The sequence below is a fragment of the Emydura macquarii genome, unplaced genomic scaffold, assembly GCF_026122565.2.
Source record: "Emydura macquarii macquarii isolate MOO-44397 ecotype Brisbane River unplaced genomic scaffold, CSIRO-AGI_Emac_v2 contig_1253, whole genome shotgun sequence".
Taxonomy (NCBI): domain Eukaryota; kingdom Metazoa; phylum Chordata; order Testudines; family Chelidae; genus Emydura; species Emydura macquarii.
In genome coordinates, this window is record NW_027131390.1 from 4435162 (window position 1) to 4453819 (window position 18658).

The window sequence follows — 18658 nt, forward strand, 5'->3', positions numbered from 1 at the left end:
CTGTAAAATCTCATGCTACTTGAAAACCGTACTGATAGGACCACTTGTTTACTGAGTGGAACAAATTCTGGACAGTTTTGTATTCCTTGTTTAAATACTGATATATTTGGAAACGGTGGTTATGATGACCACTTTCTGTTTATGTTCCTTTTTGTCATTTATTTAAGCATGTGTGATGGCCTTGATGTTGATGCAGCAAAAAAAAGTGGTGCTTTCGATTGTAGGCATCTAAATGTCTAAAATATTGCAGATTAAACCCTGGAGAGCAGTGATTTTTAAAAATGCAGATACAGCAGGTAACAAGACCTGTCTCGCTGGCAGTTTGCTCTTTGAAGGTATTGATTATTTTACTTTGCCTCAGAGCTCCATTTGAATATAATGTTTTTATACACACATGCATGTATGTATGTATTATAATTATAGGTGTGTGTGTATATATTAAAACATTAAAAACACTGGGTAGTCATATGGTATCTTTGTTCTGCTTTCCGTGGTGCAGACAGTATAGTTCTACTCTATGAATGCCTGCAGTTTGTATTAAGCTGTGATTCAAACTTGCATTTAACAGTTTGATCTGAACATCAGACGCTTCTTACTAGCAGATTTAAGGGTGTCAATACATTTGAGGATTAACTTTAATGAAGGGAGAAACAAATGTTTAAATGAATTAGAAAAACAAGTTGTGAAGCAATCATTAGGATTTGGCTAATACAGCTTGTATTTCAGTATTGCATAGGAGGTGACTTTGACAAATGGATCAACATGTTTAACTTCTCCTAATGGAAATTAATATTTTATGTGTTTTGTACCTCCAGCTCAATGCCATAGATCTCTCTGAAAAGGACCATGTGTACTGCTGTGTTTACACACAAGAGCAGGGTTTAGGTGACTGCAGTAGCCTGAGCTGGTTGTATGTTGTGTGAATTTTGAAATGTCATGAAAAACATACAATAAAACAGAATTAAGAAAAGTAATCAGCACTGAGAGATCTTATTAACAGTAACCAGTAATCCCAGTAACCAATATTTATGCACGCCAATGTTACGCACTGCTTTTGATCTTGTTTTCTTCACCTATTCAAGAAAGAGTGTCTTGAAAAAGGAAAGCGCGGCTGGACTTTTTCTTATTTATAAGCATAACTTTGTAGATAGGAAACTGAATCAGTCTTTCCACAGACAGTCCACTATTTTAAAAATTGAAATTATGTGAAGAGTTTCCATCTCCATTTCTGGAGGAAGGAGGGGTGGTGAGGTAGAATTTTTCTGCAGTGGAAAAATTCAAGCTAAGTTCTTGGGTTTTGTATCATGTGAATCAAAGAATATAAGGATGGTATGGGGGGAGGTTGGAAATGAAGGGAGCTGCTGCTGAGAGGAAGGGAAGGACAGGTGTCTGGGACTTCCTCTTCGGTATGATCCCTCCTGTGTGGAGCTGAGAGGCTGCCTCTCTGCTATTCCAACCCATGCAATTTGAGAACATTTTCAGTGTGCTGAGGGGCTTTCTAAAGACATTGGAGTAGTTTATGCTTCTCTTGTCCGTTTTTGGAACAGGGGAGAAGAGCTCTTAAATTCTTAATTTTTGTACTCTTACAGTGCTACTTGCAATTATTTCATTAAAAACATTTCTAGTAGTATTAACAGATTTTTATTTAAATCCCCATCTATGTTGGAATTAAAGACAGTAACATTGTGCTATTGGATGGGAATCCAAAGCTGAAACTGACTAATTTAATTTCACTGTCCAAATTGAGTGTCTAAAAAAACGCCAATACCTCAGGAGTAGTGAAAAGTAGAATATTAAAACTAAAATAATTTCCATAAGTAAGTAGTATAGGCAAACAATTTGATTATCTTCTCTTTCTCTAAGGCAATTTTTAGAACAAATGACTCTTCTGCATACCTTGGTGTGTGTGTGTGTGTGTGTGAGAGAATACTTTGTGGAGCTTAGAGCAAATTCTTTCAATCTGTGAACATACTACACTTCTGATGCATTAAAATTTGAACAGTGCAGTGTTTTCTGATGGTATCTACTGTCAGAGGAGTATGAAGCACATGTCCTGGAGAAGCACCTCTCTAGACTGGTCTAGTAATGAAGATCACTACAAGCCTGCCACTATTCTTGGGAAATTCATGGTCATTTCTCTTTGGCCATGTCTGTAACTTAAAAACTTAAATGTGCTTAAACTGAAAAGGAGCTCGTGTCACTTGCTGCTTTTGAAAGTCAAAGAAACACTAGATTGCTATCTAAACTATTTTGTTCTAAGGAATGGTGGGTGGATTTAGGCTGCAGTATTTAGGGCTCAGAATATTACTTGCTCACCATTAGCACGCCAACTGCGTGAGTGCATTTCTCCTTGACTGTTGGGTGTTCCAATCACTGGCCTGTCTGAAGCACGCAGGCAGAGTAAGAAAGGTGACAGGATGTTTGCCGTCCCAAAATTAAATTGCCTTTGAACTTGGGGGAAGTCTTTGTGTAGTGTCAAATAACTGATTTTAGAAATACTCTGTAAAGTGAGAGAGCAGGACTGGATCATCTAAGCAATTCAGTCGAAGGTAGAATATACAGTGTAGTTTTTATCATGCCATTTGTGCTTTCTCAGGTAATGTTACTTAAATTCCTACCTTATATTTTGAAAGCCCCATATCTTTGGGCTAGTCTAGATCTAAAACTTAAGTTACCCTACTTCTTCTTTGCTCAGGGGTATGAAAAGAGACATAGCTGAACATTTAAGGTTGTTTTGTTCAATACAAATAAATTTATTTGCTGTTTAATGTATTTAAATTCCAGTTTGCAGCTTGGCACAAATCATGAGCAAAAAGTTGTTGATCTAGTGTTTAAAAAAAAAAAAAAAAAAAAAGCATTTCATTCACCATTTTCTAGCATACTAAAAAGTATAATTAACAAGAATCTGAAAATACTAAGTTATATAATTGTTTAAATAAATGTATATAGGTACAGTGTACCCTGCTTGGTAGCAAAAAGATGTACCAAATCTAGTGTAAAGGCTCTATTTAGTTGTAAATAAACATATTTTAATGGTTATCAACCAATGAAAGTGCACCTATCATTAGAAAATAACAAATGTACAAATGGTGAGAAAAATTGATTCAAATCAATTATTTAAACCAAGGTTTTCCATCTGATTTAAATCACCTTGATTTTAAATTGCTCCATCCTGCTCTGTGCATATCTAAAATTCAAGCTCTTTCTGTCTGCTTAGTATTCTCTTGTATTTTTATACTCTCTCATGAGGATGGTGCTTTTTGTCCAAACTTAAAGTGAACAGTTTGGAAAACTTTCTTTTTTTTTTTTTTTTTGGTTACACATTTGTTTTGAAGATCACCCAAACGTCTCAACTGAATCCTACACCAGTTATCATAATTTTCCTATCTTTTAAAACTATTTATTTAAACTCAACGGACTATTTAATTTCTTATATTTCCTGTACTGCTTAGTTCTGCTACTTTATTTCTGTTCACTTAGCTGGTAGGATCAAAAAGACCCTCTCTCTTCCCTTGGCGTGTCTTTCCAGCTTTTGTCTGGAAGGAGACTGCTTAGTTGTGCAGTGCCTCCAGATGTACTTAGTTGAAGAATTGTATTGCACAAGACAAACTTCAGGATTCCAAAGATGTTGTTTGAAAGTTCTAATTATCTCCACAGAAGGCTGATTGATCTCCCTTTTGCCCAGTCATGACTTCTGGGCATTTGTGAGAGTCCCCTAAGAGCAAGTATTACAAGTACCTCATTAGACCTTCATATTCACTGAAGGTCATCCCATTAAAATTAAACTCTGTTCAGTTTTTCTTCTAAATTCTCAAGGAATGGCAAATTGACACTTTAGTTTATTTGCCCAGATGTAGTCTACTCAATGTTAACAAATTCTGTGCATAAAAATGATGCAGTAGGAATTCGGTATTTGAAGAGCTGAAAAAATGGAAGTCTCACAACTGGAATTTATAAGGAATCCAAAATATAACTGCAGTATGGCTTTGACTTTATTCTTGTTCGTTTGCATACATAACCTCTCAGTGTCTCCTTGTTTTTGTGATTGCATCTCCAGCTCCTTTTCAATCTATATTGTTCCTACTAGCAGATGAAAATAACTTAGCACAGGTGCAACTCTTTTCCCTCACAGTAGCATATTCCAAGGAAGCCATTTATAATCCTAACAGTTTTGAAAGGCTGCTGCTGCCACAAGAGCCCAGAGGTGATTACTCTGAATAATTCTGCAAGATTCTTTTAACCGTGGATTGAGGAAGAGGGAGAATACAGAAAAGCTCAATCTTAGGTCGACTTTCAACTCCTGGAGGACCCTGAATATCATCGTCATTCTTCAGTATTGCGTTCCTAGGTCAAAATCACCAAGAGAACCATATTACAGAAGTGATTTTTGTACTATTCACTTTAATTTTTTTTTAATGTCCTTCAAGCACGCCTTGCACTAATTGACAGAAAACATTACTTTCACTTCCACTGGCATTTGTTTAAACAAGGTAGAGTTAGGGGAATTCTGTATTCCCTCCCACCTTCACTCACAGGGAATAGTCCTACAGAATCACTCATTACAAAAGAGAAATATACAAGACATGCAGTTTATAAACTGGAGGAAATCCAGGTGTCCACTCAAGATCATATCTCCTGTGTGAGTATAAGGGATAAAACAGCAATGAAAAGAAGGCTGTGTGGAAGACAAATAATGGAGATCAATTGTTTCTCACCTGGATTTGCTAAGTTATGTTAAGAAGTGGTAATGTGTCATTCTTATGAAGCCCTGGTTTCAAGTGGCAGCTGTGAAGGTTCTCAGTGAAACTATTCTAATTGCTTATTATCTTTCTTACCCTATCTACATACACCAATTTCTCTATAAATGACTCTAAATTTCTCTCTAAAAATGCCTTTTTTTTAAAAATAAAAACATGAAAATCATGACCTCTGTAACTTGTTGAAACAGCTGTGGAGCACTGGATTGTGCTATTCAGCATTACAATCAGAAAATTGTCAGATGTATTATACGCACCTTCCTTCAACTGACCAAGCCATTGCTAGAAATGTAATCTAAGATACACCCTAAGATGAAGAATGTCTGTTAAGCCATAGTATTGTTCTCAGGAACAGAAAACTGCTGAACGCCCAGTAATAAACAGGGACTGTAAAACAAGGTGGTTACCATTCAGTTCAGTGGATTTGGGGATGCTTGTCATCAGATTTCATTTGAAAGTTGACATTAAAAGAATTATGCTTCCATAAGTGTGTATTATGTCACTTTCCCAATCTGTATGATAAAGGTCATCAGGCCTCCTTCCATGTATTGCACCATTCTCCTGAAAACCCTTCTTGAGCTGGGACCTGGTTTACTACCAAGACATTTAGCTCCTTTGGCAGGCATTCATATCAAATGACATTTAGCAGTTGTACTGAAGAGTTAGGAGGATTCAGAGGTCCTTTGTAATTGTTCAGTTAAGTCAGAAGAACTGGAGTTGACCCAAAAAAACTCATTGCCAACATTCAGGGTGAAAAAAACTATTGGACAAATAGTTTGTTTACAAGCAACAAAATGAGGGATTTTGAAAGTTGGAGTTTCTTCTAACTGGTTATTAAACTATCTTGAAATATCTGTGGGGCAGATCTTGGAATGCAGGAGGGCAGAGAGAGATCCTGTGCGATATTACAAGACTGTTTCTTCAAGTTTCCTATAGACCTTCATAAATGCCTTGTGAACTGTTGAAATGCTGGTCATTCAACTAATCACGCCCAGTGCTGTCAGCTGAAAAACTGCTGTGATATTATACAAGCACCAAGAAGGAAGTGAAGTCAGAAGGGACTGAAACTCTTGCATGCTGATGATGAATGCAAGTTTTTCTTTTTATTGAGACAACTTTTTCTTTAGAAGCTGGAAGAATGGTTCACATTTCTGTGCGCTCAGACCATTCCTCTAATTTCCTTCTCCTGCACTGACTTAGAATCATAGAATATTACAGTTAGAAGGGACCTCAAGAGGTCATCTAGTCCAACCCCTTGCTCAAAGCAGGACTAACCTCTGCTATATCATCCCAACCAGGGCTTTGTCAAGCCTCAGCTTAAAAACCTCTAAGGATGGAGATTCCACCACCTCCCTAGGTAACCCATTCCAGTGCTTCACCACCCTCCTAGTAAAAAACTTTTTCCTAATGTCCAACCTAGACCTCCCCCACTGCAACTTGAGACCATTGCTCCTTGTTCTGTCATCTGCCACCACCGAGAACAGCCTAGCCCCATCCTCTCTGGAACCCCCTTTCAGGTAGTTAAAGGCCGCTATCAAATCCCCCTCACTCTTCTCTTTTGCAGACTAAACAAGCCCAGTTCCCTCAGCCTCTCCTCATAAGTCCTGTGCTCCAGCCCCCTAATCATTTTGGTTGCCCTCCACTGCACTCTCTCTAACTTGTCCACATCCTTTTTGTAGTGGGGGGCCCAAAACTGGACACAATATTCTAAATGCGGCCTCACCAATGCCGAATAGAGGGGAATAATCACTTCCCGTGACCTGCTGGCAATGCCCCTCCTAATGCAGCCTAATATGCCATTAGCCTTCTTGACAACCAGGGCACACTGCTGACTCATATCCAGCTTTTTATCCACTGTTACCCCCCAGGTCCTTTTCTGCAGAGCTGCTGCCCAGCTCGTTGGTCCCCAGTCTATAGCTGTGCATGGGATTCTTCCTTCCTAAGTGGAGGACTCTGCACTTGTCCTTGTTGAACCTCATTAGATTTCTTTTGGCCCAATCCTCCAGTTTGTTTAGGTCACTCTGTATCCTATCCCTACCCTCCAGGGTATCTACCACTCCCCCAGCTTAGTGTCTGTGAGTTTAGACCAGTTACTTGACTTCCATCTGAGTGCTCCATATTTTGCTTGTTTTATTTTAAGTGGCTGTGTCCCCTGATTTGCAGTCTGTCTCTTAGCACACCCTCCCCATATATTCAAAGTTATCAAACCAGAGCCTCACAATAAATGACTAAAATTTACACCTATTCTAGAACACTTGAAAAATAACTGGAGATGTGAGTCTCATTCAAATCCCCTAAATCTGCAGGTGACCTTGCTTATTAAAAAACATTGACTAGACTCCCTTCCATGAGCATATACACTCTCTATCACTCTTGAGATCAGGACTTGAAAAGTTATTTGAACTAGGTTTCTAGCCTTTATGGTTATAAAGATACACTATGATTTGGAAAGCCATGCTGGTTTCTGAAACCTGCAGACGGTACTAGTGCTCTGATACTGCTCTGAGCTCTGCCATGCTGCAGCACAATAAAAACTAAAGAACTCTTCAGTTGCAAAAATTGTAAAGTCAGGGAGGAATCATTATGATCATTTAGTCTGACCTCCTGCATAACACAGGCCACAGAAATCCATAGTAACCCTTGAATTAAACCCATAACTTCTGGTTAAGCTAGAGTGTATCTTAGAAAGAAATCCAAATTGGCTATAAAGATTGAGTACCCACCACATCCTGAGGCAAGTCAGTTACTCTCACTGTTAAAAATTTGCACATTTATTTCTAGTCTGAATTTTTGTACCCTTTAGTTTCCACCCACTGGATATTTTTTTGCCTTTGTTTGATGAGATTAAAGAGCTCTCTATCAGATCTTCTCCCCATATATACATCGTGATAGAGTTGCCCCCTAACACTCTTAGATAAACTAAATTGAGCTTCTTTACTCTCTCATAGTAAGGTGTAGCTGTTTTCTGAATCCTTTCCAATTTATGTGTCAGTCTTAGACACAGTATTCCAGTAATGGTCTCATGCCATATGCAGTGGTAATAACACCCTGCTATTTTTACTCTGTTCCCCTGCTTATGGGTCTGTAAAATGGGGATAATGATACTGACCTTTTTAAGTGCTTTGAGATCTGCTAATGAAAAGAGCTAGTTGTTACTTTTTGTAGCCAAGGATCACATTTGCTCTCTTAGCTACTGCATCACACTGGGATCTTATGTTCGGTTGGCTGTCCACCATGTCCCCTAAGTCCTTTTGAGTGGTTGCTTTCCAATTTGTTTGCCATCTTTATAAGTGTGACCTAGATTCTTGGTTCCTAAAATGTATGGCCTTGCATTTAGCTGTTCTACAATGCATGATGTTCAAGTTAACCTCAGGTAAGTTCTGAGCAGCAGTAGGGATTGGAGCTATTCAGTGTAGAGGACTCAAAACTGAGGCTTGGGGTCAGCGGTGGAATAACTCTTGCACATGCACACACCTACCTCCTTGCTTCAGCCAGATAGCTGAGGGAGTAAAGCATAAATATTGGAGAGATGTTCTCTACTCCCTGTTGCAGTAGTCAGGAGTCTCTGGGGTGCAGAGGACAAGGCAGAATGTCCCTTCCAGCAGTGGGGGAGGGATCAGAAGCGTACAACTATCAGTCTTCAACTAGCAAGTGTCTATCTGCCCCCTAGAGATAAGGAAGGGTTCTTCAGCACAAGAACCTGGTAAGGATTCTGAGCCATTTTCTATCAGCAAGGAAGACTGGGCAGAAGAAAGTAGAGTTAGAAATTACAGGGTAGGAGTTAGAGAAACCAGAGTAGAAGAAAAGTGTGTTTTTTAGAATATATAATGTGGGTGTGAAGGAAGAGAGTAGAGGAAAGCTTCATAAAAGAGGCATGGAAAAATCATGGAGCAGGTCCTCAAGGAATCCATTTTAAGGCACTTGGAAGAGAGGAAGGTGATCAGGAACAGTCAACACGGATTCACCAAGGGAAAGTCATGCCTGACCAACCTGATTGCTTTCTATGAAGAGGTGACTGGCTCTGTGGATGTGGGGAAAGCGGTGGACGTGATATACCTTGACTTTAGCAAAGCTTTTGATACGGTCTCTCACAGTATTCTTATCAGCAAGTTAAGGAAGTATGAGTTGGATGAATGGACTATAAAATGGATAGAGAACTGGCTAGAGCTTAGGGCTCAACGAGTAGTGATCAATGGCTCCATGTCTAGTTGGCAGCCGGTCACAAGCGGAGTGCCCCAGGGGTCGGTCTTGGGGCTGGTTTTGTTCAACATCTTCATCAGTGATCTGGAGGATGGGGTAGATTGCACCCTCAGCAAGTTTGTGGATGACACTAAGCTGGGGGGAGTGGTAGATACCCTGGAAGGTAGGGATAGGATACAGAGTGACCTAAACAAACTGGAGGATTGGGCCAAAAGAAATCTAATGAGGTTCAACAAGGACAAGTGCAGAGTCCTGCACCTAGGACGGAAGAATCCCATGTACAGCTACAGACTGGGGACCGACGAGCTAGGCAGCAGTTCTGCAGAAAAGGACCTGGGGGTAACAGTGAACAAGAAGCTGGATATGAGTCAGCAGTGTGCCCTGGTTGCCAAGAAGGCTAATAGCATATTGGGCTGCATTAGTAGGAGCATTGCCAGCAGATCACGGGAAGTGATCATTCCCCTCTATTCAGCATTGGTGAGGCCGCATTTGGAGTATGGTGTCCAGTTTTGGGCCCCCCACTACAACAAGGATGTGGAGAAGTTAGAGAAAGTCCAGTGGAGGGCAACAAAAATGATTAGGGGCTGGAGCACAAGACTTATGAGGAGAGGCTGAAGGAACTAGGCTTGTTCAGTCTACAGAAGAGAAGAATGAGGGGGGATTTGATAGCAGCCTTTAATTACCTGAAAGGGGGTTCCAGGGAGGATGGAGTTAGGCTGTTCTCAGTGGTGGCAGATGACCGAACAAGGAGCAACAGTCTCAAGTTGCAGGGGGGGAGGTCTAGGTTGGACATTAGGAAAAAGTTTTTCACTAGGAGGGTGGTGAAGCACTGGAATGGGTTACCTAGGGAGGTGGTGAAATCCCCATCATTAGAGATTTTTAAGCTGTGACTTGACAAAGCCCTGGCTGGGATTATTTAGCTGAGATTAGTCCTGCTCTGAGCAGGGGGTTGGACTAGATGACCTCCTGAGGTCCCTTCCCACTCTGTGATTCTATGATCTTTGTGAACCATAAACAGTGAAGCCAAGAAGGGAAAAAGGAAGTAAAAGAGAAGTGAGAAATATAGTGAGTTGCATTTCTGAAACCTCTCAAGTTGGCTGATTATTTGGTTTTTAAATCAATAGTATATAGCTGTCTAATACCTTTCTGGTTCTTGGGGTAGTGGTGAGGCCTGAGCTGGGAATAAGGTTGTGGCGACACTGCGTAGGCTCAGTCCTTGAGCTAATATGCATTGCATGCTTTGCAGGGCACCACAAGAGCAGTTCCTTCATTCACCCCCACACCGTAGGTATCCACGTCTGATTTCTAAGTCCCGTTCATTTGACACACTTTTTTAATCAAATGTTCTCATTCTGAAGGAAGTACCCAAATAGTTCCATTTGTCACTTCTGCTCTGCTGCATCTTTCATAAAAAGTTAAATAGACACAACCATTGTTTCAAAAACGTAATACTGTGTGTAGCTTGTCAGTCTTCCACTTGGTACTCCGTATTCTTTACACATTGCAGTTGTGCGGGAAGATATTTGAGTGGCACCTCTGATATATATATATATATATTTTTTTTTAAAGTGTGTATCATATAAGCAGATCAGCATCTACCTGCTGATGAGAAATGTAATCTGCCTTGGAGAGGAAGGGTGATAATTAGACCCTGCAATTGATGTTTGCCAGGTCACTACTAAAATGACCAATGAACTGTTCTTTGTCTCTTTTTATATTACTACATAACAGGCTGGATGGAAGGAAAATCATGCAACATTCATGAATGAACTGAAAAACCTGCAAGCTTCAGGATTGACTACCCTTGGGCAGGCTCTCAGATCCTCATTTGACTTGTTAAATCTCAATAGATTAGTATCTGGAATAGACAATTATGGACAGGTAACAAATATTTTTTTTTTCTTCAGATTGTATCAAACGCTTCGCTGCTTTGTGGATATTTTTAAATAGCTGGGGGTGGGGGTGGAATATGAGTAAAATGAGGAGGTTGCTTTGAACTGGGCATAGTAAAATGATCAGGTTTTTTAATAAGAACATAAGAACGGCCATACAGGGTCACACCAGTGGTCCATCTAGCCCAGTATCCTGCCTTCCGACAGTGGCCAATGCCAGGTGCTTCAGAGGGAATGAACAGAACAGGCAATCATGGAGTGATCCATCACCTGTCATCCACTCCGGGCTTCTGACAAACCGAAGCCAGGGACACTCGGAGCATGGGGTTGCATCGCTGACCATCCTGACCTATCCTCCATGAACTTATCTACTTCTTTTTTGAACCCCGTTATAGTTTTGGCCTTCACAACACCATCTGGCAACAAGTCCCACAGGTCGACTGTGCGTTGTGTGAAGAAGTGTGCTTCCTTTTGTTTGTTGGTTTTAAACCTGCTCCTGTATATTTCCTTGGGGACTCCTAGTTCATGTGTTATGTTCTATCAATCTTCATAAACTAAAAATAGATATAAGTACAGATTTTATTTTTTAAAACTCTAGTTCTTGTCACACACTAAGCCACATGCAAACATCTTGTATAGTATTTGTGTTCAGTGCATATTGTGTGTGCGTACACATGCGTGCACACATCTGAAATCTTAAAATTATAGACATTTCTCAAATAACTTCTGATTCAAGCTTTGTTTTATATTTGGCTTTCCCAGTATGGTATTTTAATGAACAATGTCACCATCTGTTTAAAAAGAAAATGCAGTTTGAAAGATGACTAATTTTCCCACTGTTAGGTCTCCTGAATGTATTTTACAGCAGTCATTCTTAACCAGGGGTACACATACCCCTGGGGGAATGCAGAGGTCTTCCAGTGGGTACATCAACTCATCTAGATATTTGCCTAGTTTTACAATAGGCTACATAAAAAGCACTAGCGAAGTTGGTACACACTAAAATTTCATACATACAGTGACTTGTTATACTGCTCTATATACTGTACACTGAAATGTAAGAACAGTTTTTATATTCCAATTGATTTATTTTATAATTATATGATAAAATGAGAAAGTAAGCCATTTTTCAGTAATAGTGTGCTGTGGCACTTTTTGTATTTTTATGTCTGATTTTGTAAGCAAGTAGTTTTAAGTGAAGTGAAACTTGGGGTATACAAGACAAATCAGACTCTTGAAAGGGATCTAATAGTCTGGAAAGGTTTTACAGTACACTGATCTTTTTTTTCCCCTCCTGCAAGGAGAGCCAGCTAGAATATAGATATACGTCTGCATAGCAGCGGTACATCTACTGGATGGAATTAGAACTGCTTTGCAGTGCCACAGACTCTCTACTCCTAACACTCACCTTTTGCTTAAGTGGTAGGAACCTGTGACTTTGTGGGAGGAAGGTCTGAGTTCTAATCTTGTGGTCACTCTGGAGTTCTGAATGGCTTTGATGTGCAGTATCGTGTCAGTTGTGAAGTTCTGCATGTCCACTGATTTATTAACACCATCTCAGGCTTTTGTAAAGATGGTTTGGCAGCTTAAGTTCTTCTTCAAGTGCTTGCTCATGTCCTTTCCATGTAGGTGTGTGTACGCCGCATGCACTGGTGCTGGAGCCATTTTCCTCAGTGGTATCCATAGGACCGGCTCTAGCGCCCTCTGCAGTGGCATGCGTACCAGTATAAAGGGCACTGCTGCCCCTCCTCCCACTCTGTTCCTTCTTACTGCCCGTGGTGGAGCTGGAACGTCCTTGCTTCGGCAAGCATTCTACCAGTGGTTTCTTTGGTAGCTTTAGTGTATATAGCTCTTTTAGACAAGCTAGTTAGTTAGTTAGTTAGAATAGTTGTAGTTTAGTCCCGTGGAGGTCCCAGGGACGTGGCATAGCCAAGTTCCCAGGCTTCAAACCATGTGCTTCATGTAAGAAGCCCATGCCCATAAATAATCCTCACAAAAGCTGCTTAAAGTTTAAAGTGCCTGGTTGAGACTCATGTCCAGGATAGTGCAGGATCTGCAGAAACTTCAGACCGCGCTCTGAAGAGGACCGGGACATCGGGTTAAGAGTGCTCCTGATGGAGTCTGCCCTTAGACTGGACTCCAGGTCTGGCTTCCTGGACTCCATGCCCAGCACATCGGTGTTGACTCAAAACGCTCCGCTGGCACAGAGTTCACCCCAGCACCGGTTACCATCCCCAGTGCCAAAGAAGTGGCACAAGAAGCTGCACACTGGAAGAGGGCACTGCCCAGCCCCGAAGAAGGACAAAAAGGGAGCAGGGGGATGAGCTGAGACAGTGCTGGGCCGCTCGTCTTCCCTGGACGTCAGGTCAGCTACGGCCTCACCCATTAGAGCTCCTAGTCCTGTCTGGGACTTGCCTCCGACTCCTGGGAGCATAGGGGTACCTGGGACCTCACGGTGTGATCCACACCAGAAGCTTTTCAAGCAGCCAAGGACTTGCTCGCATTTCCTGAGGCGTCTGCGCCTTGAGAGGAGAGACCTCTGCATCAGGATCCTGTGCTGGTGCAATTGGCAAGTGTGTGTCCTTAGGAAAACCCACGATGGAGCACCCTCAGAGATCCACACCGCCACGCCCCAGCCCCTTGTCGGTCACCAGCGCTCTGGCAGCAGTCTCCAGAACCCCGTGACTGGTCCCCGGAGACCAGCCATCGACAGCTGGATGCCCCAGTACTGATTGCCAGACCCCTGCTACCGGTCCTTGGAGTCCTGATGTGGGTCGTCAGAGTGTCGACACAGATCTGTTGTCGATCTCCAGAGCGCCGCTTCTGGTCGATCCCCAGATGCTCAGCACCGATTGGCAGAGTCCTGGTACCACTCCCCCGAAATGAGACACCGCATCTCCCAGCACAGTAGAGAGGTGGAGACAAGATCGACACCACAGTGGTCGCCAGGAGAGGACCCCTCGGATTCAGAGGGCGAGGAGATTACCTTACCCAGGGGTCAAGTGAACCCAGCCACGGCTGCAGGTTTCCCCTCAGGCTTGCTGCTGGGCTGGTGGGCACCAGCACAGAGGCCTGGACCTGGCAGTTCTGGAACCCATGGGGATTTCCTCCTGCCCTAAGGTCACAGGTGCAACCTTAGGTCTCAGAGACATCTGAGACATGCTTGGTGATAGTGTCACGCCTGCTGCTAGATTTGTACAAGGAGCTGGACCAGGCTGTGGAGGCAACGTCTGTTGTCCCAGAAGAGGCTTCCTCAGCTATGGAAGAACAGTCACCCACTCCACCCTTACCTGCCTCATCTTCACCTGATGAGGCAGTAGTGGGGACATCTGCCATGGTCCTGCAGGATGATTTCAGAGCGCACCAGGAGCTGCTCAAGAGGGTAGCTTCAAATTTGGGCTTAGAGGCGGAGGAGCTGAAGGAGTCATTGATGCACTTACTGAAATACTGGTGGCAGCAGTCCCTACTAGAGTGGCCCTCCCTGTCCATAAAGGGGTTATCAAGGCCTTATGGCAAACATCCTCCACTCTGGCCCCTACATCCAAGCAGGCCAAGAATAAATATTGTGTTTGCCAGGGGATTTGAACATATGTACAATCACCTGTCCCCAGGGTCATTGGTGGTGTCAGCTGCCAACGAAAGGGACAGATGGGGCAGTGGAGCTCAACCCTCATGAACAAAGATGCAAAGAAGCTTGACCTCTTTGGCAGAAAGATTTATTTGACTGCTAGCCTCTAGCTCTGAATATCAAACCAGCAGGCCCTGCTGGGGAGATATAACAAATGGCATTCCTTGGCCAAATTCACCGACTCCATTCCTTCGGCGTCCCGGCAGGAGTGTGACTATTTTGGAGGAGGGCAAATCAGTTGCCCGAGTTTCTCTCCAGGTAGCCTCTTACGTGGTTGACTCAGCAGCCAGAACAATGGTGTTAACTGTCTCTATGTGGAGTGCCTCATGGGGCAGTCATCCAGCCTGTTGGTGGAGGTCCAGCAGTTCAGCCAAGACCTCCCTTTCAATGGTGCAGCACTGTTTTCTGACCAAAGGATGCCACTCTGCCCGGGTTGAAAGATTCAAGGGCCACACTCTGCTCCTTGGGCCTGTACACGCCATCTGCTTCCAAGAAGCACTTCAGGCCCCAACAGCTGCAGCTATTCATAGGCCAGACCTAGGAGTGAGCCCTGTAAGAAAAAGAACGGAGGCTATAAGCGCAGTCAAGGTCAACCACCTGCTGGCACTTCCCAATGGGGCTCAAGCTGCTACCCAGTTGGAGACAGGCAGGCCTTTTGAGGGTGCACCTGGGAGCAGCCTAACAGACATTCCAGGATCCAAACCACCCCTTCTTTTCCAACTGCCTTTTACCCTACCTCTCTGTTTGGACAGCTGTAATATCAGACCAGGGGGTGGTAAGTACCATTGCAGTGGGGTACACCCTTCAGCTTATTTCAGGGGCTCTTCTTATGAGCGACTTCTTGTACAGAAGGTGCAAGCCCTCCTGTAAAAGAAGTTACCTTACAACTGAGAGGAAAAGGGTTTTACTCCCATTACTTTCTAATCCTGGAGGCCTATGGCTCATACTTGTTGAGGCGATGTAGGTCCAGTGTCTCAAGAAGCTTGTTTCTCTCGCCAACAGAAGTTGGTCCAATAAAAGAGATTACCTCACCCACCTTGCCACACTGGCGCTCATGATAAGCCAAACGCCCAACGTTCTCCTTGATGTCGGATGTCTTGGACTTAGGGTGGGGTACCCTCCCCTTTGCCCCCTCAGGACCCAAGGCCTCTGGTCCGCAGAGGAGTTGACATTATACGTGAATGTCAGAGAGCTTGGGGCAATTCAACTAGCCTGTGAAGTGTTCACCCACCTTGTCTCTCTAGTATTGCACTCAGCACATCCATGAACCTCCAGAGGCAATGCTTGTGAGTCACCTACATGGAATGAACATGAGCAAGCTTGTGGTCCTGGAAAATGAAAATATGGAAGTATGCGTATTTTAGGTTGAGGGTGGCATACCATTCTCCCGGATCCAGGAAGTGGATGATGGAGGCCAGGGAGACCATACAGAACCTCATCTTCTTGAGACACTGGACCTACTCATCAACAGAATTAAGCAGTAGAGACATTAATAACTTACTTTACAGTATAACTCAGCCCTGGTGCAGTATAACTTAGCTCTATACTGTGTTGAAACAATTGGAATGCATCCAGTGCCCCTTGTACTGGTGCATATGCGTGCCACTGCTGAGGGCACTAGAGCTGGCCCTATGGATACCACTGGGGTGGAGGGGAAAAATCTCTGGCACTGGTGCATTTGGTGCACACACATCTTCATGGAATGGACATGAGCAACACCTCTCGAAGAACAGCAGTTACAGATGGTTAGTAACAGTTTTTTCTTAAAGGCAGATGTTATGTTTTATGTGTGTAAATTGATGAGTACATTTACAGTCCGACACAAGCTTAAGCGAAGTATGACATTAAATATTATTTGCTAATGTTTTACATATTCTCATTTCTTTAGGGGAGGAACCCATTCTTTTTAGAGCCCTCTATTTTAATTACCATTACCGATGGAAACAAATTGACACATACTGCTGGTGTTCAAGAGGAGGTAAGACTTTTTTGTATTTGTCTTGCTTTTTAAAATGGCTACACGAACTTTCCTTTGGGAATCTTGTTAACAATTAAAAGTATTTCAGCTTTAAAATCTGTCAACTTTCATCTTGGCATTGTGCTAAAAGAATTATGAATTAGATTTATATTGGTGGTAATTCAGCTTCATTCTGCAGACAACTTTGTAAGAAAGGTGGACCCGCTTTTTCCTATTGCCCCAGAAGTCCACAGACCAGAGTTTGAGAACACTGATTTAATAGAGAAGAAAACTAGTCCTTGAGTTTATCCATCATTTTGATGATGATTAGTTTGGGTACACATCTTCAAATGAGCATCTGATCCCTTAAAGCTTTCTTCAAATCTTTCTTTATTAGCTTCATCTTCCTTTGAATTCTCCTCTACCTGGAAGTGAACTAACCAAAGAACCATTTCGTTGGGATCAAAGGCTGTTTGCCCTCGTGCTGCGTTTGCCAGGAGCTTCTTCTGTCGAACCAGAACAACTAGGGAGCGTACCCACTGATGAATCTGCGATCACACAGATGTGTGAAGTGACAGGAGGTAGGTGGATGTTATTTTGCTTTGGTTTCAATTTGGGATTTGCCTTGCTCTCTAAGGGTCTGTTTAATGGGATGTTCTTGGAGGATGGAGGGAGAGAAGTCATTTTACATCTAATTGTTTTTCACCTTGAACACTGACTCTACAGTGTCAGCACAGCATGGCTGCATCTGGGTTTCCACCTTGCAGGAGAATTTTTAAATGAAAAAATACTGGCTCTTTTAAATCTCACAGTTTTTCACATTAAGCTTTGAAATCCTTTCGTCTTTCTTTAATAAAGACTGGTCATCTTTGAAAAGTGACTAAAACTGAAACTACCTCACTCATCAGATCTACTCCTTATGTGCTCAGTAAAACCTGCTTCCTTTAATAACTAATGTTTACTTCATTAACCCTGTGGTGCTAATATAGTTAAAAGGAGTGAATTACACAAGAGCAAACAGAAGCATCAGCAGCAGTACTGAGCACCATTGTCACCAAAGGCTTAATTTGGCCTGCAAAGCCTATGTTACTGGTGATAATGCACAGGATGGAAAGGACCAACTTGGCTTTCACAGTCTATATTGTTTTCACTGCGGAAGTATTGTGCTACTTCCCTTGATTATTTGAGTTTGTCACTAAAGTAGCAATTCTGCAGTGATAATTCCATGTAAAGCTGAAAGAGCCTGGACTTACAATGTAACTTTCATTTTTATAATAAGCAATATCCTCCCTTACTTTACATAATTAAAATTTTCAAAGACTTATTGTCAGACTTTCACTTCATTGCTCCCCTTTACTTCTAGGTCGCTCCTATTGTGTGCGGACACAAAGAATGTTGAACCAGTGTTTAGAATCTCTAGTTCAAAAAGTTCAGAGTGGTGTTGTTATTAACTTTGAAAAATCAGGACCAGACCCAGCTCCCATTGGAGAAGGTACAGTTAACTGTTCACTTTCATCTCTGTAGCTGTAATCTCTGTGCCAATGTTTTTTGTCTTGCTGACTTGTAAACTCAATGTAGATCCTTAATGTGTATTGTAGCTGGGACTTTCCTTGAACTATCTTGTCTTAGGAATGAAATGCCTTTATTCCTTGCTATTTTGTTGACTAAGGAACTACAGCTCAAAAGACAGAAAATATCCAACATTGCTACTTATTCCTGTTGTAAGTAGTGGACGCAGTGTAGTTGTAGCCATGTCGGTTTCAGGATATTAGAGAGACAAGGTGGGTGAGGTAATCTCTTTTATTGGACCAACTTCTGTTGGTGAGAGAAACAAGCTTGTGAGCCGCACAGCGCTGAAGAAGAGCTCAATATCCGATGCAACAAGCTTGAAAGCTTGTCTCTCTCATCAACAGAAGTAAGCAGTAGAGACATTAATAACTTTACTGTGTTGAAACAATTGGAAAGCATCCAGGATGCATTACACACGCTAGTCTTCTGAGTGCTATGCATATTTTCAAAGCAGTATAGGGCTGAGAATATATAAAGTTGTTTTTTTTAAAGTACCTCAAAATCTGCCTTAAGAACTTCTAAAAAAAATAAACTAGAGCTGTGTGAGAATTTTATTTGGGCTTGTCTTCACTAGATTTTACCAGAGTTAACTCAACTTCAAGTAACTTGAGGTCTTCCGAATATTTGTAAAGGTTAGAGTGGATTACTCCCCCTT

At 42.2% G+C, this 18658-nt stretch overlaps 1 protein-coding gene across 8 annotated transcripts in view; it reads left to right on the forward strand.

Annotated features, from left to right (window-relative positions):
- Nucleotides 1-18658, forward strand: part of LOC137153044 (integrator complex subunit 6-like) — a 95108-nt gene that overhangs the window by 42683 nt on the left and 33767 nt on the right. For all 8 annotated transcript variants that reach the window (XM_067548038.1, XM_067548035.1, XM_067548036.1 and 5 more), the window contains 4 exons: nucleotides 10689-10838; nucleotides 16366-16455; nucleotides 16832-17015; nucleotides 17798-17926. In XM_067548038.1, coding sequence (XP_067404139.1) covers nucleotides 10719-10838; nucleotides 16366-16455; nucleotides 16832-17015; nucleotides 17798-17926 — 523 coding nt within the window. In that variant the 5' untranslated portion in view covers nucleotides 10689-10718. The remainder of the gene's footprint in view (nucleotides 1-10688; nucleotides 10839-16365; nucleotides 16456-16831; nucleotides 17016-17797; nucleotides 17927-18658) is intronic.